At 42.2% G+C, this 23,247-nt stretch overlaps 1 protein-coding gene across 5 annotated transcripts in view; it reads left to right on the forward strand.

Annotated features, from left to right (window-relative positions):
* kank4 (KN motif and ankyrin repeat domains 4) overlaps positions 1 to 23,247 on the forward strand; it is a 79,999-nt gene extending 56,752 nt beyond the window's left edge. For 4 of the 5 annotated variants that reach the window (XM_084355597.1, XM_084355599.1, XM_084355598.1 and 1 more), the window contains 8 exons: positions 296 to 3,943; positions 7,917 to 8,013; positions 11,541 to 11,819; positions 13,819 to 13,903; positions 14,709 to 14,928; positions 15,013 to 15,155; positions 15,548 to 15,748; positions 19,387 to 23,247. In XM_084355597.1, coding sequence (XP_084211723.1) covers positions 296 to 3,943; positions 7,917 to 8,013; positions 11,541 to 11,819; positions 13,819 to 13,903; positions 14,709 to 14,928; positions 15,013 to 15,155; positions 15,548 to 15,748; positions 19,387 to 19,506 — 4,793 coding nt within the window. In that variant the 3' untranslated portion in view covers positions 19,507 to 23,247. The remainder of the gene's footprint in view (positions 1 to 295; positions 3,944 to 7,916; positions 8,014 to 11,540; positions 11,820 to 13,818; positions 13,904 to 14,708; positions 14,929 to 15,012; positions 15,156 to 15,547; positions 15,749 to 19,386) is intronic. The other variant, XM_084355600.1, reaches the window with a different exon arrangement.

Raw genomic sequence — 23,247 nt, forward strand, 5'->3', positions numbered from 1 at the left:
GTTTGTTTTGATGCAATCACTGCATGATAATTACTTCCTAGTAAGTGATATGGTTTTACATAATGAAGCACCATGTGTGCAGCACAGTACAGCCTGTCTGTACATGTGGGTGGGAAGGAATAATAATGCTGATGATAATCTGAGACTTGGTCCATGTTCATCTTGACAAACAATTGCACATATTGATACATTTTAGCTGTTTAGTTTCACCTATTATTATTTGCATTGCTATTATTTGTAGTAGCAAAGGAGAAGCATTGATTGATTGAGTGATTTTCATATTAATTCCTTACAGCCAATGGCTTTCAGACCAAGGCCAGTGAGGGCGGTGTTCAGAGGAAGCAGCTGCCCTACTCAGTGGAAACTCCCTATGGCTTCCACCTGGACCTGGACTTCCTGAAGTATGTGGACGATATTGAAAAAGGCAATACCATCAAAAGGGTCCACATTCAGCGCAGGGTCAAGGGCCCACCTAAATTCAGCACTCTGCCCAGAAATTTCAGCCTTCCAGGGCATGGAGTCAGGCCTGCCCCAAAGGACAAGGACAGCACATGGTCTGGGACATCTACCCTGGGGCCCAAGCCTAAATCACGGGTGACAGAAGTCCAACAGATATTTGACTTCAGGGCAAGCGAAGGGGGAACTTCCAGCCAGAGCAGCAGGGCAGCAACCAGTCAGGGAACTGGCTATTTCCCAGCAAAGCCAAGAGATGAGGCAGGAGCTGGGGCTCGAGATGGTGAAGAGAAATCTATGGGGGTTCAAAGTCGGCCGAACCTGCTCCGAGCATCGAGCATGCCCATCACCCTACAACAGCGGAAAGGTTCTGATTCAAGTAGTCCAGACCGTACTGTGGGAACACCGGAGAGTGGGTCAACAGAGAACATGTTCCGTCCTTCACCAGACATAACAGAAAGACGGTGTGTTCCCCAGGATCGGACAGGGCTTCACCAGCAGATCACAGTGGCATTGAAGCGGGTCCGAGAGCTGGAAGAGCAGGTCAAAACCATCCCAGAACTAAAGGCTCAGATCTGCTCACTAAGAGAAGAGAGAGAGAAACTACTGCTTCAGCTCCAAGCCCAGGCCCAAGCCCAGGTTTCCACAACATCCTCTACTATATTACCAAGTTCTGTTTCTGGGACACACGCTAAGCCACAAGGACGCAGACCTTCAGAAGGACTCAACTTAGCTCTGATGACTCAACCCACTGGAGGTTTAGAAGCTTCAGAGCGCGTGCCAGCAAAGCTGGTAACAGGGAAAGAGAAACAAAGTCTGACAGACAAAAGTAGAGTGTTACAAAAAGAGAGGGAGATAAATCAGGAATCTCTTAAGAGTTCCTTGGCACATGGAGAAATTAGTGGGTTGTCCGACAATGAATCACAGAGACAAACACAGCCGTCAGAAAAATCAGATAAACAAAAAGAGACATTAGAGAGTCCATTGGAGCATGCGGTTCAGAAGCTATCACAGAACATTGCAGGGCAAGAATTAACACCGCTTATGGTGGCTATAAAAGATGCAGAGACTAGCAGTATTCTAGATGTTAATGCAGCAAAAGTAGGACAACCTGTAGACCCAGACAATATGAACAAGCTGCAGGTGAAGCTCCAGGAACTGGAGGCTAAACTTACCCAAGCTAGTGATGAGCTGGATAGAACTAATTCTCTTTTGAAAGTACAATTAGAGGAGAATAAGGTAAAAGAGCAGAAAATACTGGAACTGAGTGAGGGAGTGAGAGTGGAGGTGTGTACTACAGAAGCACACAACAGGCCAAGAAGAGAGAGTATCGACACAGGGACAGAGACAGAGAGATTAGATGTTGCCAACCAAGAGACAGAGACAGAATCGCCTGGTACAATAGATCAGGGAACAGACACAGATAGAATCTGTATTGAAGTGTGTGCACCCAGACCCAGGACTGGAAGTTTAGATCAAGGGACAGCGACGGATGAAGTTGACATATGTGAACAGGTGACAGAGATGGGGGCAGAAGCACCTGCTGTCAGCCCACCAAGACCCAGAGCCAACAGCATGGAACGGGGCACAGTAACTGAGAGGATCGCCACTCAGGATCAGATGACCGAGACGCCCGTAGCAGAAAGGGTAAACCAAGTCACAGAAACAGAGGGAGAGACAGTGACAGACCATCCGCAGAGGCCGAGGGCCAGCAGCGTAGACCGAGGGACAGAGACAGAGAGAGTGGACACTGTGGACAGGGTGACAGAGACAGAGGCAGCACAGAGGACAGACCAGCAGACTGAGACAGAGATAAACAGACGCCACAATAACAATCCAGCCAGAGGTGTAGAAGCAGGGAGTCAAATGAATGAAAGCACAGGCAATGAAAGAGTAGAAGTTGTAGCTCCTGTGGTCAGTGAAAGAGTGGAAGATGTAGCTACTGTGATCAGTGAAAGAGTGGAAGATGTAGCTACTGTGATCAGTGAAAGAGTGGAAGATGTAGCTACTGTGATCAGTGAAAGAGTGGAAGATGTAGCTACTGTGGTCAGTGAAAGAGTGGAAGATAAGGAAGCAGGTGAAATAATTCAAAGAGATAGTGAAGATGGTGAAGGCGTGGTTGTGAAAGTTGTCACAGAGAGTCAAACTACAGTTGAACAAACTATAGTTTCAGGTAGTGTAAGCCAGGGGGCAGGTGACGCCAGTCCACCTGCTGCAGCAGGGGAAAATGCAGAATCTAAGACTGAAACAAAGACTGAATCAGAAACAAAAGAAACTATATCTCCAAAGAGTGAAGTTACAGAAACTGTTGAAACACAGCAGATTGGACTGGAGACTGTAGAGAAGAAACACATGGAAGAAGGTGAGATTGTGTGTGCAACAATCAAAGAAACTGTGGTCACCGACATGGTTGTAATAACAACAGAGAGTGCAGCTGTGAAGACTGTAGTTCCTGTAAGACCCCAGAGAGGCCGAAAGCCCTCAGCAGAGCAGGCACAGCCATCACCTCCTCAACTTCAGGCTGCACCTGTGCGGCCTCGTAGGGGATCCAGTGAAACTCAAGCCGAGCAGTCCCAGCCCCAGGCAAAAACCCAGCCCGAAGCACAGGCACAGGGTCCATCTCAGCCCGAGGCCCAAACCCCAACACAGCCCTCTGAACCACAGATAAAACATCCTTCTCCATCACCCTCTCAGGTTGAGGATCATACCCTAGTGAAGACACCTCCTGCAGAGTCCAGTGAGAAACAATCAAAATCACAACCTCAGACTGAGACCCAAGGCCCAGTCCAAGCCCAAACACGCCCCAAATCAATTCAAACCCAGGCTCAGCCTCATACCACTGCACCTAGACGGGACTCCAAAGAGCTGAAACCATCACAGAAGGGATCTAGTGTATCACAAACTCCTCGTCGTGGATCTGGAGAAGCCCAGGCCCGCATAACTCGCCAGGGGACATCTGACACTCAACCTCAGTCTCAGGGCTCTCGTAGAAGTTCCACTGAGGCTAAACCTGGCGACACTCAATCACTGCGCAGAGGCTCCAGTGAAACAGCCCAGCGTCGTGGTTCAAGTGAAGCCCAAGCATCACGTCGGGGAAGTGGCGAGGCCCAGCAACCTCGCAGAGGCTCCAGTGAATCACCAACATCACCGGCGGCTTTGGGCCAAGTCGTAACCCGGTTAACAGGGCTTCTGGGGGAGCAGTGGGCACAGCTGGGGAGCAGCTCTGGAACTCAACAGACGGCCAACCAGCAGGAGACCCCCAGCACACAGAAACAAACGGCAGGGAAAAGAGCAGAGGCAGGCAAAGGAGCGGCAGCCAAGCCGGCGGGGAAGGCAGCCCCTGCAGCAACGACAGGGAAACCAGCAGGGAAGCCTGGTCCTTCCAAAATGAGCTCTATTCAAAGTCAACTGGTCAGCTCCCTCAGTGTCCTGTCTGCTTTCTACTCACCAGGCCAGAAAGCTGCTGCTGCCAGCAAACAACAAGAACAAGGTAGGTCTGGGGTTCAGTTTGGAGCCCATGGTTTAAACTGAGTACACATTTGTGCATTTGTCTATCACATACCTGCTTACCAATTTGTTATAAACTCTCTGAATCCATTCCTCTCTCTTTTCACTGAAATCAACCATTCACAACTTCTCCGAGGCTCTTAATTACAACATGTCCTTTCTTATCTCTGCCAAGAAGTCTCATGATTAATGTGTAAATAGTCTTGAATATTAATGTCCCATCATGACTCCTCTCTCTTGAACAAGAGTGCCTACAGAAGAAGCCAAACATTGCCAGAATGGTTTGACAGATTTCTGTGGTGTCACTTGTAAAGAGCTTTGTAGTGGTTCAGGTAGAAGACATATCAGCACACAGCTGAACTAAGACACACACTATTACTATCAAACTGACAACAAGGTGGTGTATTTACAGCAATCTGGTCTGCTTGTAGCTTCTCTTTACTGCAACCTGAAACCACCATTCCTATTCTATTATTTAGAAACACTCTACTGATGTGCTGTCAATTATGGCTTTTGGTGCTTCTAGCAACATTTCTGTATCAACACAAGGGTTATTGTGTGCATGATTCAGTTTTGTACAGATGAAGGGTGTTACTTCACTTCGTTTTTAGGATACTTCCTTGGACTATGTCTGTTTCCCTCACGTTAACACAGACTTCAGTGCTGAATATGACTGCACAGCCAGATTTTGTATCATAATTTTTATCCCAAATTTATGATAAACGCGTTTATTAAAACATAATGCAGCATAATGTTTGACTCTGAAGTTTAAGTAGAAAAAAGTAAGGAAAAAACATTTAATTTAATTTCCCTCTTTACTGAATTATAGTACCGGCTACTCGGATACTTTGCCAGTAGTTTAATAACACTCAGTGATATGGAGTCGATTATTTAATGTCACAACTACCCCGCTAATATCCTCCCAACTATTCTAAATGCTCTTAGTTTATAGTTCTTTGATTTCCGCCAGGCTATTTTGCCGTTGCATCTTCTTCTGAAGCTTCTCTAACATTGCAGAGGTCAAGTTCACATCTTTTCATAAAGTTAGTTTAAGCAACCCATTTTTCTGTAGTTTAGGGTTGGAGCAAAGCGACGACACAGTCAACACCAATCGATTACATAAATACATCAATTTGCATTTTGTACCTCGACATGTCGCAAGGAGGGAAGATGACTGTGGCCTGTCAAAGCATGGATTCACCTGGAGAACAAGCTGATGGAAAAAAACCCTGCCCATGATCATCTTAAGTCTAGATTTTCTAATGTAAATTTGGTTCTTCATCACCCCCATGTTAAAAGCAATTTATGCACTGCTGCAGTATAGTAACATCGTCTAGCTGTGGAAAACTGTAAACCGCTTCATAATGTTGTGCTTTTTGGTCGTCTACGGAGGCATTACATTTGCATCTCTGTATACAATACATACTGGGTTTAAGTATACATTATCTACTAGCTCTTATAAGCGAGAGTGGACAAGCACGTTACTAAGCACTGGTGAAATGACATGGTTCAGTGACCTCCAAGAGTTTATCATGTTTATATTTAGTGCTTCACACAGTTGCAGTACACAGTCAAATGGAGACTCAAGCTCAGACCCTCTCTCTCTCTCACACACATACTGTACACACGCACACACACACACACACATACATACACACACATACATACACATCAAACAGGCGATACCCCTCTTCCCTCCCTTGATGTCTCACTGTTCTGTTTCTGGCCCAGGAGCCACTCTGCTATCACACACATATTTTATGTTCAGAGTTCATTTTAAGTTCAGTGTTGGGAGTACAGTATACAAGAGTGATTTGTGTGTGTGTGTGTGTGTGTGTGTGTGTGTGTGTGTGTGTGTGTGTGTGTGTGTGTGTGTGTGTGTGTGTGTGTGTTGAGTAAGTGGTTACTTTCTACATCTTTGACACCTGAGAACCTGAGCCTGACTTCTTTAACATCAGATTACATTTCTACAAATATTGGAAACAGAAATCGCTGCTGCTGTTTCTTTGAGAACTCTCACTCATCTCGGTCATCAGAGACTGGAGTTGAGCTGTAGAGCTCTGTATGGACGAGAGAGTGTCTCAGACACAGTGAGGGAAGGTTAAATCACACCATTGTTTTATTTATTAGAAGATGGCGAGAGGTTGTATTAAAATGCTAAATATGTTCTGAACTTCCCCTCTCCGTGAGATCTCATCTCCTGAGAGATACTGGGATCTGAAAGCACTCTTCCTATTCTTCTTCTTAGATGGTGGTCACTGGGATCTTTTCAGTCGGTGGCTTTTGGCTCAAAGCCACATCCTAATGTCCTTGCATAAAACATTACAGGGCCTCTGCACCATGTCTGCTGTCAGGCTCAACTAAGACAGCCACACTGGGCTTTGAGCCAAGGGGAGTCAGCAAAGGAGCCCATGCAAAATCAATTATAGGGCAGTTACATACATAAGTAAGCCTGACACTGTCAAGGTTGTATGTTGTCAATAAGGTCTATAATCCTGACCTGTGTATCCTGCCCTGGACCTACCTTGGGTGGTCCTGAATAACGGTTATGTGGTGCCAAAAATAACAATTGGTCGATTTGATCAGGTTTATTTTTAATAAACTTGTTGTTTGCTGGCATGAATTTTGATCCAATTGTTATCATATCACACTTTATAATCCTTAAATACTTAATAACCTCTTATTAGCAATCCTATTAAGAAAAGTAATTTGTCTTGACAGTGTGGTGCTACTCACACATTGTTTTGCATTGTCTTTGTATGGAGTATACAGATGGGCCCCTTGCTCCCCCTTTCTCTGCACTGTTTAATGAACTTGTAATTACATCCAGAGGTTCGTCAGTACAGGCTCAAAATGTTATTTAAGAGATACACATACATTGACACGCTGGAACACAGAAGCACACACAGAAACAAGCAGGCAGACATACTGTATACAGACTTACAGGCAACATGTGCAAACCATATGTGGTCTCATCAGCTACCAATGAGAGTTTGATGAATGGCTTTTTCTCATCTTTTAGACTTACAACTTACTTTAACTATAGACTCAGTTGTTTTGGTTGTCTTTGCTGGATACACATGGTGGTGAAGAAAAATACAAAGACATAAAAAGACAAACATATGCCTCTCACAGGGACTTTTAGTTGAATTTAATGAAAATGCACCAACAGAGGCTGCACATCTGTAGGTTTTTCTGGAGGTTATTCAAGTACAGAGCGGGTCATAACAGTAAGAACAGATAAGTACCCAAACTTCACACTAGAGTAAAAGTAAAGATATGATAAAATATTACTTTGGTAAGATTGAGTGGCATGCCACATGAAAAAAAACCCAGATGCATTAAAGATTGTGCTACTTTGACTGCAGCATGGTATTTCCAAAGTAACTATTAATTGAAGATATCAAATAGAAGAAGTGGAGTAACAGAACAGACTTGTCCCCAGGTGTAGAAAGTGGATATACTTAAATAAAAAAATTGCATTCCATCAATGGGAACAAAGAATTCTTGGGAATGTCACTGCAGGTTGGATTACGTCAGTCCAAAATCTCACATACTGTAGGTTTCCAATTGGGTTTACAATAAATCTGGATCCCTTTCCCCAGTTTTTCATTCACTTTTTTCTTAAATTTGCCAACTCATCAACAGGAAGTGTCAGTATGGTTGAAGTGAGTCTGAGATCATGCATGTAGTAATGGCTTAATAAGGTTCAACATTGGTTAATAACTCTAAACCTGATGTTTTCTTAATCACTGAGCAACTGACAAACAAACCTGCTGTGTTCAATGATTAAGTGTAAGAAAATGAAAAAACAACACAGAATATGAATTCCCATGCGTCGTGCGTACACACACACACACATACACTCTCAAATTCCACAAAGGCCTAATGATTTTTATTTCCCATCCTCCCTTTTCTGTTTTCATCTCTCCCTCTCCCTCTGTCCTCCTCTTCAGCAGGTCTCAAATCTATTATGAAGAAAAATGGTGTTGCTGACAAGCAGGGGAACAAAGGAGCCAAGAAAAACCTCAAGTTTGTTGGGGTGAATGGAGGGTAAAAATCTTCTCTTTAATAAGCATCCAAATTTGTGATTTATATCTCTATGTGGGCTGCAGTGTGTTTTAGTGCATTTTGATTGTGTGTCCATGCATGTTTCACTGCTTTTTTATTTCTCATATGAGACTTCACCCTCATTATTGCAGAATAACAATATGTGATATTCCATTTCATCCTGATTTAATTTCAGAAATTCTTCAAAAACAGGGATTACACATCTTCATTTTCAGAGTTGTCAGATGTAATGTGTTGCATTTGGCAAAGTGGTTTCAGTCGGATTAGCCAATAAGCCAGAAAACTGTTGAAAATGACTTGTTATACTTGGAGGTAGAGCGTGTCAAATAATACCTGGATGAGGTCCTGTAGAAAGAACAAAAGATGCAAAAAATCAAAATAAAATACAAATATACCAAAATAATGTACAGTTAGTAGGCATTTGTTCATTTTTACCATAGAGATTCTAGTAAAATAAAGCAAAATTATAGTAATCCATGGGCAACAGTTTAAATCCTAGTCTACCCTCAGAGTTCAAATTTAAGATAGATAAATAAATGAACCCTCTTTTTGTTAATGATGCAGCATTTTGCAGTTAGCCGAGTGTGACAGCTCTTCATCCGAGTATGACCACAGTGACTGTGAAGTCCAGCCGTGTCTCACACATCTGCTTCATGCTGTTAGTCATCAAGGCTCATTTGAAGACACGCTGCCCTGAGTTCGACCTCAGCGCTGCTACTGGGAGCGTGAATGTGTGTGCGTATGAATTTGTGTTGTACATAATGTGATGTGTGTGCATATTTCTGTCAGTATTGATGATCAGTGCTTTGTGCAGGTGTGCTTAAGTCAGCGTTTGCTGATGCTGGAGGCAGTGTGTGTGTGTGTGTGTGCTCATAAAAGCTGGTGAATTTTAAGTAAGCAGGTGGTAGTGGTTGGAAGGTGTTTCTCAAGAGAGGCAGAACTTTCTCTCTGTGGCTCATTTGATTTAACTTTCTGGTAAAGATGAACCATCTGTAAACACACACACACACACACACACACACACACACACACACACACACACACACACACTCAGATATAAATACCCTAGATGCTAAATCTAAACTTACCCATAACTGCTACATTTGTGTTCCTCACCCCTAGCTTAAACATATAAGCAAGACCAAAACCAAATCTGGTCTGGAAATAACAATTGGTTAACCTTAAGAAGCAGACAAATAAAAATATATTGCTACAGAGCTACATGCACATATTTGTTGTAATTACCTCAGTTCTCTGCATTTAACCCATCCATGCATGCTTCTGTCACAGTTACACAGAAAGGACCCAAATACAAGAGATGCTGGCAGGGAGCTAGTAAAACAAAAATCAAGCTTTAATCAGTTGAAGCAAAAACTGGCAATAAAGTAAAAAGTAACAAAAGTAACAAAAACAAAAAAGGACAGACCAGAAAACAAATCAGAAACACAGAGCACACAAGGAACAGGGACAGGAGCACAGGAGACAGGTGGATGAAAATAGGCCTGACATGAGGACGACAATAGACGACCCATAGAGTGAGGGAACAACACAGGCTTAAATACAAACTAAACTAACAAGGGGACGAGGTGCAGGCTGAGAGACATTGGGAACAGGGCGGTGCTAACAAGGCTGATGTGAACCAGGTGTGAAAAATCAGGCTGGGGAGGAGTACAGGAACACAGGAGGGAAACAGAACACTGGGAACACAGGTGAGCAGGAGAACCATGACACCGTACTCTTCTGGAGTTGTGCACACAACACTTAATTCTTTTATTTTTGAAATGGGACATTGTACATTAATCAACACATGTAAATACAGATCATGTACAATAGTTAAACAAGACAACATTGTGATTAAAAATATATGTAATACTGTTGCGTAAGAGGGCAAAATGACTTATCAGATGATATGGGTGGATAAATATAGCATCGATATTCAAGTTTTGGGGTGTAAACAAGCCATTTCTTGGCATTACACTTGTGATTCACTTCTCTGTCAAAGCACCAGCAGCCAAGACATTTGCAAGCCCACTGGTTCTCTTTCTGAGATGAGACATGTTGTGTACATTGTGCCCAGCCTCATTTTCCCAAAGATGGTCAACCTATCTAAAGAATCAGAAAAGAAAATTGAAAATTTAGTGGACCGTACTAAAACTTTAAATTATTTATTTTGCCTCTTATCACTTGATAAAAACAGTAAAACAATTTTTTTGTCCATTTAATGATACATTTGTTTCTTGTTTTCTCAGTGCAATATTTCCAGTGTTCCTCATTACTTGTTTTATTTGTCTCGGTGCTATTGCCTCCTGCATATGAGGGAAATGGCTGCCATTAGGAGATTTGTTTTATTCCTGCGTTCCTGTTTTTACATTCCTGAGCTTCACTGCCTTATGACCTGCTCGCCTTTGCTATTTGTTGTCGGAGCTGTGGAGAGGTCTGTTCCTTCCTCCCTATTTTAGAATGACCTGCAAACATAGCCTTTTTACAAAACAAATAATAAATTATCAGTAAGTATTGTAAGGATCCACTCCTTCATAAACACACAGACATACCAATAAGTTATATAAGATGGTCCACATCTAGTCTGTCTCCTTTCGAGTCCTAGACAATAAATATCTCTCTATTTGCTCGACTCCAAACAAGATTGACCAGATGCTATTTACGATGAGACAAACATGTCAGACAACAATATTTTCTCTGGCTATCTTTAGACTTCTACCCACACCAGGAAGTGAGCTGCTGTTTGCACTTCTTCTCTTCAGATGGTCTAACCGATCTTTGCGCTCCCTTGAGCTCCTCTGGAATCCAGAGAATGCTGTGTGGCCCCTGAACGCCTCTTGTGGTGTGGTGTCTCGGTGTGTGTGTCTGTGTGTGTCTACAAATAGGCATGAATCAGAGGCATTCAATATGCGACTTATCTGATCACCAGCCTCACAGAGTCTCCTTCATGATACACCCCAGTGATCACACACGTAATATATCATCAGCCTTTCCCCATGGAACAAGGTTGTGTTTTGTCCGAGGTAGCATATGTGAGTGTGCAGACATACCTGTGGACTTTCACGTATATGGTTAACTGTGTGAAGGATGTTTTGGATATGTGGGCCAAGGTTGTGTTACACAAGCGTCTTTTTCATGTCACGCTTGAGGTGTAGAGGGGAATGACCTGTTGCTATTTATCCTGCCTTGACCTATGTTGACTTTGCTGCTTTCATTTTTACCTTCACTGATGATGTGGCTGCTTCTATATATGGCTAATTGCTGTACACATGCTTACTTTCAGTGAAGAAACATGAGTCAAATGTTCAAAAGTTGGAAATCAAAAACATTTGGCGTCCAACAAAAAACCCACAGACTTTGAGACGAGAGAAATGGAAGGTGCAGAAATGCTAGCTAATAACCAGGTTTTAGGACTCCTGTAGCACTCTATAGTCATTAAACACAGGCCAGACTATACAAACGCTGCCTTATAGATGTCGTAACGTGTGGCACTTGCTTGTGTCCTCCAGCTATGAGACGACATCCAGCGAAGAGTCCAGCGGAGATGAGAAGCCGAAGGTGGAGGTGGAGGTGGAGGAGGAAGACAGCTCAGAACCAGAGGTAGAGAAGGAAAAGGAGACGGAGCCTCAGCCAGAAGAGAAGCCTGAGGAGGCGGCAGAGACCCAGCAGAAGGATGAAGAGGTTTCAGCTGAGGGAGAAGGAGGTGCTGCAGCTGCAGAGAAGGAGGTTGAGAGGGGCCTGCTGGATCCAGAGATCAGCCAGGAGCTCCTGGAGGAACAGGCTGAAGGGTGAGATGGGCAGAAAAGTTTCACTTATAGCTGTGTGTTAGGGATTGCATGGAATGCTTACTGTTGGCAGACAGTGAAGAATCAGAACATCAGGCAAAAAAAAAAAAGGCTCAGGCTCATCTTCTCTTGTTCAGTAATGTGCATCTCAGCTGCAAACCCCCTGATCACTGTAAACACGCTCTCCATCACAGTGAATGAAAGAATAAAACGCCCACCATGTACAGTAATTTCTGCCACTAGGGTTCCCTCAAGCAAAACAATGAAAACAAAAGACGTAGTTTTGGGTTTGTGAAGTAGCGTGGGATCATGGGAGTTGCTGTCTTCATTGTTTAACAACAAACCATTGCTGATGAAAATCTGGCGTGACTCAGGCAGAAATGACTGCAGAAGATGTAACGTATTAAAGTTTTATTCACATTGTTTAGTCACACTCACCCACCTCCCTCCTCACCCTCTAAAATATCATCTGATGTTTCCCTGGAAGTCACAGTGACAGGCGACCAATACAGTACACAATACAACAACATTTATAGCAAAGGTCTAGCTGTTCTTAGACATTTGAGTGCAGAAATCATATTGTTTATTGTTTATTATTGTTTATTAGATGGATCCCCATTAGCTGCCGCCTAGGCGACCACTAATCTTCCTGGGGTCCATAGGGTACATAATACAGTGTAACATCAATGATGTACCCAGACATCAATACATACTGTCATATATTCCAATCATAACTACACTTCACATATAATAAACACTTATAATAAAAACAACACTAACAACAACAATACACATGTACACACGCACACCCACAGAAATGCAGAAATCATATATACATACAGTATATATATATCTATAATGCAAAGAATGTAATTAAAGCACAATACAGCTGTATGACGCACAACACATCCATAAAGATGCCAGTGTGACATGGGAGGTCAGGTGAGCACAAATGAGTGTTCTGTGTCTGGCTGCAGCCTACATACTTTGTCTGAGTCAGGTGCTGAATGATACTTCAATATACAGTGGGACACACACACACACACACGCGCACACTCGCAGAAATCCAATTATAACACACTCATGCCTACTTACACTGCTTACCTCTTAATATCTTTCACAGACTCGCCGCCTTACTCACACACCGTGAGCCTCTCTTTCATGCGCATACACAGCGAGTGCACACCTGTTTCCACACACACTTTGATGTACAGTAAGCTTCACACAAACACACGTCACTATAAGCTGCTCTCACTCTTAACTCTGGAGGTCCCAGACACACACTTAATTCGATAAAGTAGCAGGGGTCTGGGACACAATGACAATAACCAGCAGTGTCGTCCTCCCTGTTACTGACTGATCACTTATCTCTCCCAGGTATGTGGACAGGGCTGAGGGCCCAGGGGCCAGACAGCAGATGGGGGGCCCTGAGAGGCAGCACTTATATTAAGTCATCACTCAACACTTGTCTGATCATTGCTATGTGTGTGCGCTTGTACATACGTGTGTTTTATTGCAGCAGCACGGACCACAGTGAGAGCCACTCCAGTTTAGTGCTGCCGGAGATGTACAGTATGACTCCACATGATCGATGAGCGGTACGAACACTTGGTGGATATTATCAGGCAGTGAATCAGTTTAAACTGTTACCATCGAGGCTTGTGTGCGCTATCAATGTGCCAGACTGCTGACAGATGTGTGTGGACGCTGTGCTGGGGCCCACAAGGCATCTTTTACCTTTTGTTTTCAGCCCAGACAGAATTTACACAAGAACCAAAGCATCTTGGCCATGTGTCGTGCAGACTTTTCCACTTTAAACCTGAAAGAGCAGTAAAGAAAACAATTGAAAGAACAGATGTGGAGTGTGCTGGGTTAAATTTGGATGTTTTTCGCTTCCAGATACTCCTGGTTCACTTGAAAGTTCTTGAATCAAAAAAATCCTCAAGAGATTGTGGGAGTCAAGAAACCACTCCTTACTGTGTTATTTGGTGTTTGTTTCCAGGGAGAAAGTTGACAAGAAATTTATAGACGCCTGCCTTTATGTGAAAGACCGTATGGAAGAGGTTTCATCCCCGGATAAAGAAATGGTAAGTGGTTTCTTTTGGCTGTGAAAAAATGAAGTTAAATGGAACGTTTACTGATTTTTATGTGTGCGCTTAATGAAGTTAATTGAAGCAATAAATTCCTCAGCGCATGAAATGTTGACATAGAAACCTGAGTTCTCCTGCTGCAAAATCTGTTCTTCTGACTCCAGTGACACAATTGGTGTTGCTTGAAGAGCTACCAACTATTTCAGCCTGGATTTAGCCTTTTGCTGCTCATAAACAAAACGTGTTCTCTCCTATATCTCCAACAACGAATATGGCATCCCAAAAAGATAATTGCAGACGATGTTATGGAGCAACATGGATGCCAAAAGGAAGCTGACATGACTCAGCAGCAGGACAACTTTCGTGGTCAATACAGCACGCACTGAGAAATGTATTGCTTCAGTCGATTACATTTACCATCAACACTGATTGGACATCCACATATAATGGTGCAGAATTTACCTTTAATGTTCATGGTTGTCAATCTATCCTCCACACTGTATCAGCGTTATGCTTCTGTCTTCTTTCTAATTCTGGAAAAATAATGCTTAACCTCCTGAATTCAGACTCAGAGAGAGTGATATTTGTTTAGGGAAAAAGCTTCAGCTACCTTGCTGATAATCTGTTTGAGCTCTTTGACTTCATTGAGTAGAATAATGTAGAGCTGTGTGGTTTACAGTGTCATTCCTCAGGCTGAATACGCAAGCTGCTCAACAGCTCAAACAGTAAAAAGTATGTTTGGGGAACAATAAAAACGCTGCCTTTTACATTCATATCTTTTCTCTCCTCTCTCTCTCCTCAGCGTCAGGTGTTAGTGGTGCTCTACCAGGAGTGGTTCAGGGTCTCCAGTCAGAAAGACTCGCAGGCCGATACTGTCCGATTATACCTCCGACAAGTGGGCTTGACCACACCCACTCTCCTGCCATACGTAGTGAACCTGACAGACGGCAACGGGAATATGGCCCTGCACTACAGTGTGTCGCATTCAAACTTCCCTGTGGTCAAACTGCTGCTGGATACCGGTGAGATGCAGTCACACGCAGCTGCATGCAGGACAGAGGAACACACACTTTTCACTTAGTTAAACATTGTGTTTGTGTGTTCAGGTCTATGTGAGACGGACAATGTGAACAAGGCAGGCTACACTCCAGTGATGCTCGCTGCGCTGACGGCTGCTGAGACCCCTGATGATCTGGAGGTGATCCAACAACTGTTGAAACTGGGTGACATCAATGCATGCTCCAGACAGGTATATAAATACCTGCACAGACACTTTAGTTCCCCTGAATTTATTGACTCGAACGATTTCCTGTGTTGTCTGCTAGTGTTTTAAAGGAAGTTGTGTTTCAGGCTCAGTAAGTCTGGGAGTTTAATAAATCCTCTGGGGAAATTAGGGCATGTGAGGAATTTTTTTTTTACAAGTGGGTCACTTAACAGGAATAGACCACAACATCAGCTTTTTTGTCTTGACAGCAAGGCCAAGTTGAGTGCAAACCAAACAAAATGTTCACTCAGCTTCTTCTTCCTCTATCACTCTTTCCCTCACCCTCAACCCTGCAACTCTCCTCATTTACCTTTATCTCCCCCTCATACCTGCCCTGTTACTATTCTAACTCTCTGTATTTCTCACTATTCCTCCAGGCGGGCCAGACGGCACTCATGCTTGCGGTGAGCCACGGCCGCGTTGCCATGGTGAAGCTCCTCCTGAGCTGCGGCTCAGATGTAAATGCCCAGGACCGCGAGGGCTCCACGGCGCTGATGGGTGCCTGCGAACACGGACACACACACATCGTTCGTCTGCTGCTGGAGACAGGTCGCTGTGACCTCAGCCTCAAAGATAAGGTATTCTGTTGTACTGTAAAGTTGTTATGACACTGTGTCCTGTAGACGATGATGCTACAGATGGTGAGATGCCTACTGGTTGTAAAGTGATGTCCCATCTTGTTTGACATATAAGACCTCTTTTAAAATGCTCTCCCTCTTTTTGGAATGAATGTAAATGTTTGTCCTTTCTTTCAGGACGTGAATTGAGGCATTGTTAGTTTTCTCACAGCACTTCACTGCATAAACATCGTAGCTCAACTTGTGTATAAGCATACAGTCCCATGGGTGAACTGATGCCTTAGTGTGCTGCCAGTTTAGAATATATTACGACGTTGTAGAAATACAGAATGCAGCTCAATGCAGACCAAAAATGCTCACTGAGAGACCTGCAAACACTGCATATGTAAAGTACAGAGACAAAAAGAGACATAAAAAATTGGCTTCAAAAGGGGTTCACCTCTTACCTCCAAAGTAGCTTATTTATACGTGGAGCAGGTGGAAAGAAACAAACTGGTCTGGACTGAGGGGAAGCTTGAGGCGAAAGCCTAAGACTTCGTGCCTGAGCTGTCTTTAGCTTAATTTAGATCATGATGACTGTTCTGTAAGGAGACGCCTGGGATCATCTCTTTCATGCATGATTAATGAAATCACCAAGTCAAAATTTTCAATAATTTCAATGTTTGTTTTTGTCTCTTAGAAAAGTAATTCAGGAATCATTTAAATTATTTAATTCTCATCAAACCAGACAAGTTAAAGCTACATTTTCAGCTGAGATGTAAGAGATACTTTCGACCACATTTTTCTTTTCTTTTGTCTGACTGAAAATGCATCTATCCACTCGTGTGGATGTTGCACCAAAAGGTATATTCTGCTTATTTTAGATAAAATCTGAATTCTATGGGATGCAACATATAAGAATTGGCCACATGTTGAATTCATACTCAGAACAAATAGGAGGCAGCAAATCACCAGAGTAACTGGGGAGGTGTTGATGTTTACAAGGCTGGCACAGGAGCGGACCATGACTGCCTGGGGCTAGCTGGTTAGCATGTTGACTTCAGTAAAAATCTCTGCAACACAATATGTCATCGTGTCAAAACTGTTATTTCTTCACATTTTGGTGACAATTTTAGTGCATTTTTGAGTGTGTTCAACTAAAATCGTACATATTGCACTTTTAAGTAAAACATACAAAAAAAGGCACAAAATAATAAAGCCAAAATAGACAGAATATACCCTTCAGCACATAACGTCAACTAGAGTGGACAGATGTATTTTCACTCACAGAACTACATGTACAAGGAATATGTTAGAAAACTAGACTAGCTAAATGAGATGTCGAGATACTTTTATCCATGAATAAAAGTGAAACAGAGGTTCTTGGTGCATTTCGTCTATCCTTCGCCATTTTGAATTTATGATGCAATATCTTGAAATGACAAAGAGATAAAAAGATAATAATCAAATTGAATTGTGGACAAGGCTTTGGGAATCTTCCACCTGGTGATGGGGACATGGCACTCTAACTTAAATGGTTGAAAATATCTTCCAAATATCTGTCCACTGTAGTGAACACCGTGCATGAAAGGACTCCATGTAATGTACGATTCATCACACGCTTCCTGGTGCCTACAAGCTGTGGAATATGTCACTAGATATGAGGCTGCCCCTGCGGACAGTGCGAGGTGCCCAGCAGCTGCTGCCTGACCCACACATAGAAGATTGATTGTTCAACCTTGTACATTATTGATTTCTATAGATTGATGATTCCCGTCTGCAGTCTAAGGTGCCCATGTCAGAAAATGTCCATATCAATGCTGGTGCCTTTCTCTGCCAGCGCACATACCCCCTGCAAACAGTCCTGTAAACACTATTGTGAACAGGTGGAAAACCTCCATGTTTGAGAGGCTGAAAACAGACATTTTAGTTATTATTCGACAATCAAAAAAAATAGTTGATGGATAGTTTAAATTAGTCAAATACTGTGTTCTTAACAATTATCCTAAATCATGAAAAGTCTTCAGTATACCAGTACAACAGATTGTTTACCCTGAATTAGACTGTACCATGTGGATGAATGTATACAGACGTATCCTGCAATCATCCTGTAACTCAACCACGTGCCTCTGGTTGATCATATGCTGTGTGACTCCATGACAATACATGAGCACACACTGTATTTAGTGGTAGCTTTAGTGGTAGGGGAAAGAAACATTATCTCTAAACTGGGTAAATAAGCAGCTGTTGCAAGCAAATTTGAATTCTTGCATTGCAAGTGAAGCAGTTTACATTGAGTGTAATACAGAGTGTGTCACACTGTTCTGAGACATCTGTGTTCCCATGAGACAACAGGTCTCTCACAGTATGCAGCCCTGTCTCGTCTAGTTTGCTGTAATTTCTTATATCTAGCCTTTGATTAGAAGAATAAATAGGAGATGCAGAGATGATGAGCATGTGAGAGTGGTACAGGAAGCACTGCCAGTTCAGTCAGCCGGGAACATTTACTGCTGCAGTGTGCGTCTAAACTGATGTCTCAAGCCCATCTCAAACTAATTAGAAATGAGTTTGGAGGGCTTTCATTTTTGAGAGATTTGTCCTCCCAGTGGCATGTTGGGAAGAACGTTATCCGCAAGGAAGCCAATATAGATTCAGCATTCTCATTTTTGATAACAGCTCGTGAAGCCAGATTTGTTCCATAAGTAATGAGTATGCTGCTGTTATGAGAGACAGCTGTAAATATCTGAGCTTCTTGATGAAGACAGCAATTGAAAATAAATCACCGATTTGTTAAGCTACTGGCAGGAAGCTACAATGAAACCACAAAGAAAGTTGTTTTTTCAATGTTTATTTTACCTGTGTCCAAGCATCTTTAAGAGCAGTTACAGTTCATGATTGAGCCAGTGGTGGTTCGAAAAAAATAATTTTCTTAAAAAAAGACTGCAAGTGCCCTTTTGGATGCCCCTTTGGTAGATAAATCATAATAGAATGCCCTGTGGGTTGAAGGATGAAGTGCCTTCTCTTCAATATAAATATATCATATGACTTATACTTAACTAACCTTAACTGCCAACATTTAAACCTGGCGACTGGTGCTGAGTGCTGACACAACAAATGCTGCTGAGCTGTACAGCATTGGGTTTCACAGTTGTTGTTTTGTTGCATTGCTCATTTTGTTGCAGGAGAAAGGATTTTGAAAGTTTTTTTATATTGAAGTGTCTTCTTACTAATGTTTATATTTATGTCTTCTTTGCCTTGAAACATTACCCCCATTTCTTTTCACCCTACAAAACAGCCCCTGGCTTTTTATTTAACCCTGTCTTATTACTCAGGCATTTTCTGCATGATGTAAAGAGGCTTATCCGTGGAAATAATTATAATCTTTGTTGCGCATTTTGATGTTTAATTTGGGATGAAAATTATTAGATCAGATGAACAGAATCGTGACAAATCATAATCTAAACTGGCATTTCACAGACTTACTTCCAGAGACTGAACAGAAGCTCCTCTAGCAGTATTGCTTGTATCAGGGCAGGTGCAGTGTATGTAATGTAATGTCAGGAGATAGGACAACACAACACTGCCACTGTCAGGATAAGAACAGTCACTGCAACGTCTCTGATGTGACGCTGTGACATCTTCTCTCTGTTTTCCCCCAGAATGGACAAACAGCACAGGCGGTGGCGGAGGGAGCCTCCCACCGAGACATAGTTGACCTTCTGAAGGCCCACGCTGAGACCCGAGTCTCTGAACCCTCGTCTAGCACAGACCTCCTCTGAGCCGGGCCGACCCTGTTTACATCCACACCACTCCAGCTAGCCGACCCCCAACCCTTCAATTTGCAAGACCCTGTGCTCGCCACGATAGAGGGAAAAATCAAGGACGTGGTGACAACCAACAAGACTGTATGACCAGTGGAAAAAGTGGATACGCTCTGTTTACCGTGGAACTACAATTAAACCTCTGAGACTGGAGTGTCCAGTACGTTATTCTTCCACATCTCTGCCAACATGCCCTGTGGGTGTTTATGGATATGCTGCATCAACCACTCAGTGGACAGAAAACAAAGGGAGCCGTCAGATTATTGATAAGACATTGCCATAGCAACAAGTGTGATTGACAGGATACTATTTAGGGGACAGGGTGGGAATATAAATAGGGATCAGGGATGGACGGACCGGCAAGCGGATGAAGAGATACTCTGACGAACTGCTGCTTCTGATCATCAACTAGCTCTTCAAGCAAAATACTAAGCACATGATCTACCTGTCAAATATATTAGATATGACATTATTTCTATTTTTTTTCTTTTATGACATTGACATCATTCTTTTCATATTTGGACATAAGCCATTATTGAGAACATAGTATATGTAGAATGTTATTCTGACAGATTATAATCATATACAAACACAGAAACTGTATTTTCTACTGCACTTTTTTTATTGTGTTTGTGTACGGTAAATAGTTCTCGCTAATATCGATGTCCCAAAATAACTATATATATCTCCAAAAGTGCGAATTACATAATTGAATTAAAGAATCGAACTTCATGATCAAATTTCCCATCATTCACTGGATATCTGACATCATTAAATGCATTAATTTCGCCATAGTAATAATGTTTTTCACGTACAGGACATGGATGATCATCATCTGTGAATTATCTGAGAATCAAATGGATCAGTTGGAGAGAAAAATGTTTCCGTTGGACATTGAAGAAATGATTTTTTATAACCACAATATAACCAGATTATAGAAAGTCTTCTAAAGGGAAGATTGTACTGTTCAGAGGGTGCTGCATGCAAATACACAGTTACTCCCCCTACTGGCTGTCTCATAGTACTAAACAACAGTATGTTGTAATACTGTGTGTGCTCATGATTAACTTTTCTCTCGTTCCTCGTCCCCCCCGGTTCGGATATAATGTATGTCTTGTTCGCCTGCTTGTTTCAAATCGAATCATGTATGCAACTGCTACAAAATGCACAATGAATGTCAGGCTGGCTGTGATACATTCCAAGAAAACATGTAGCAAGTCTATAACTATACTGGCATGGATCATGGGACTAACAGAGACAATGGCTGTCAGTGGATCGGTAGATATAGGAATGAGTCTGAATATTTTTTACCACATGAGACTTAAGATATTTAATTACTGAGAAAATCTTTATTCAAGTCACTTACACTAGTTCACTTCGTTCCTGCCTCGAGGCATTCATACATTAAAATGGTGACTGACAAGACGTTAAAACAGGAAGTAGAGGGTTGTTTATGGCCTGCAGTCCTAAAAGAAGCAATATCAATGATATAATACCATTTCAATCAGAAACCAGGTAGAGAGAGAGGCTTTGGTCTAGCCTTAATCAGATGACCATCCTATATTTTAGAGGTGAGATGTGTTTCAGGGAGTGTGGTCGTCTGTTTTCCACAAATCTACACCCATATTCTTAAAGTATCTTCAAACAGGAGTACTGGTTCGATAAAATGTTTACAACTTAACAGCTCCCCTTCAGTGGCCACCGCAGAAACCATCAGTTAAGAGGGAACAAAGGGATCAATCATATTACCTATAAACAGACACCTGGAGGAGTTTTGACTGGTGACTTGACATGGCTGGTGGATTAACTGTAAATAAAAGCTTTAAAGAGGTACTTTATTATTGCACCTCCATAATGTTGGGGAACCCTCAAGAGAATTTAGAAGAAGAAAAAGAAAGAAAGAAATTATCAAAATGGAGGCGGAAAGGGGCGAGATATTCTGACTGTCCCTAGTATGAGTCTACGAAAACACTGTACAGTATACTACAAATCCCATAATGCAACCAATGCCATCATTTTGCCTGGTAAATGCCCATGTCTTTCAAGCTCCATACCTCCAATTCGTAATGAAGGCTTTCTCTTATCAATTTTTCATCTCCTAGATAACAATACAGAAGCCCTGAGAAAAATGGCAAGACAGAATTTCTTCTCGCTTGCCTCCGTATACCCCTGATAACACAATCTTGGTTATTTTGACTGACTGTAGAAAGCTCCTCCAGAGAAAACATTATACAGCTGTTCTCACGAGCTGAGCAGTACTCCTCATGACGAACAAACTGACTTATATGTGTAAACTTGTATTGCCTCTTTAAATGGTGCCTGAGGTTTGCTGGGGTCACTGAAGGGGGAATTTAAAGGGGAAAACCACTCATTTAAACAACTGCCATTTCTGTGGTCTGTGACGGTCCAGTCTGCATTTACAGTCAGAAAATGAATCAAGTCGAAGTCTTGGATCACAGTGAACTCTGGACAATGTTCAAATTTGTGTCTTACTGACAAACATCTCTGCTCTTATTATTACTTTTAGAGCTCGATTCAAAATTTATTGTTGTTCTTTTGGCATGATGAATCTATGTTGCCATGACTACAGCTTTTCTGACTCGCGGTGTGATCTGACCACCGATCCTGCACCAGTACTCTCTCATTCCAAGACACTTTATTAATGTGGGTGCTAGTATGGGACAATACAGACTGACATGAAGACAGGCCTGTTATATAAAGTATATTGGTTACATAGTGGTATATACAATGGCTGCATTTACTCAGCAACAGTGGGAACTTTTCAACAGTGGCTTTTCTTCAGATCATCTTCATGTGTGGAGTCACAGAGTAGCACAGATTTTCTCAACGTTGAGGCTGCGTTTACACAGGATCAGAAACTCTGCGAGGCACATCTGATCATTGTTAGTTGTCTGTAAGGGATGGACGAAAATTTAGAGTCTGTTAGCTTCCCACAATTAACACAGCTAGAGGATGATTCGGTCTGTGCTGTGTGGAGTATCTGGTATATCTGGTCTTCCGTGCCTGTGTGTTAAGTCTTAAAGTAAATCGCATCCATATGTTTAATCCAGTGTGACCCAGATGTAATAAGGTTTCATAAGTGGCTCAACACCAAAGAACTGAAATCCAATCTGTTTCACATGGGGTTAAGTATATAGTTTTATCTGTTTCTGTACATTCAGCCAAATACATGTACATACAGTATTGTGAGAAATATATAACAAGTATTGTCTGACAGTTTGCTCTAAAAATTATATTAAGTATTTATTCCAAATGATATATTTTTTAACCATATATAGTATACTTATGTATGCATGGACAAATATTCCAGTGATTCTGTTGGAGGGGAATTTGGATGATTGGAAATTATGCTAAGTGTTCCCTGATGATGTGATTATTCAGCTTATCTTTGGATGGTCGGGTGGTATAGTACATGTGTGATTTGACAAGGTTGTGGACTGTGTCATGTGCCCTTTTATGCTACCTTTGACATTTGTGGGGATGATATGAAGCAGATTTGACACTGGCTTACTCTACAAGGGCGACGTGTCCCTTGTTTGAATACCCATTTGAAAATCGAAGTGTATGTACATGACAGAGTCAAATGTAAAAACCTGTACCTCTCGAAAATATTCCTTGTACGATGGGCTTATATGTTACCAACCAGAGAACTACTTCTAAATAAAGAAATATGAAGAT

The sequence above is a fragment of the Pagrus pagrus genome (genome assembly GCF_965226575.1).
Source record: "Pagrus pagrus genome assembly, chromosome: 6".
In the NCBI taxonomy this organism is placed as follows: domain Eukaryota; kingdom Metazoa; phylum Chordata; class Actinopteri; order Spariformes; family Sparidae; genus Pagrus; species Pagrus pagrus.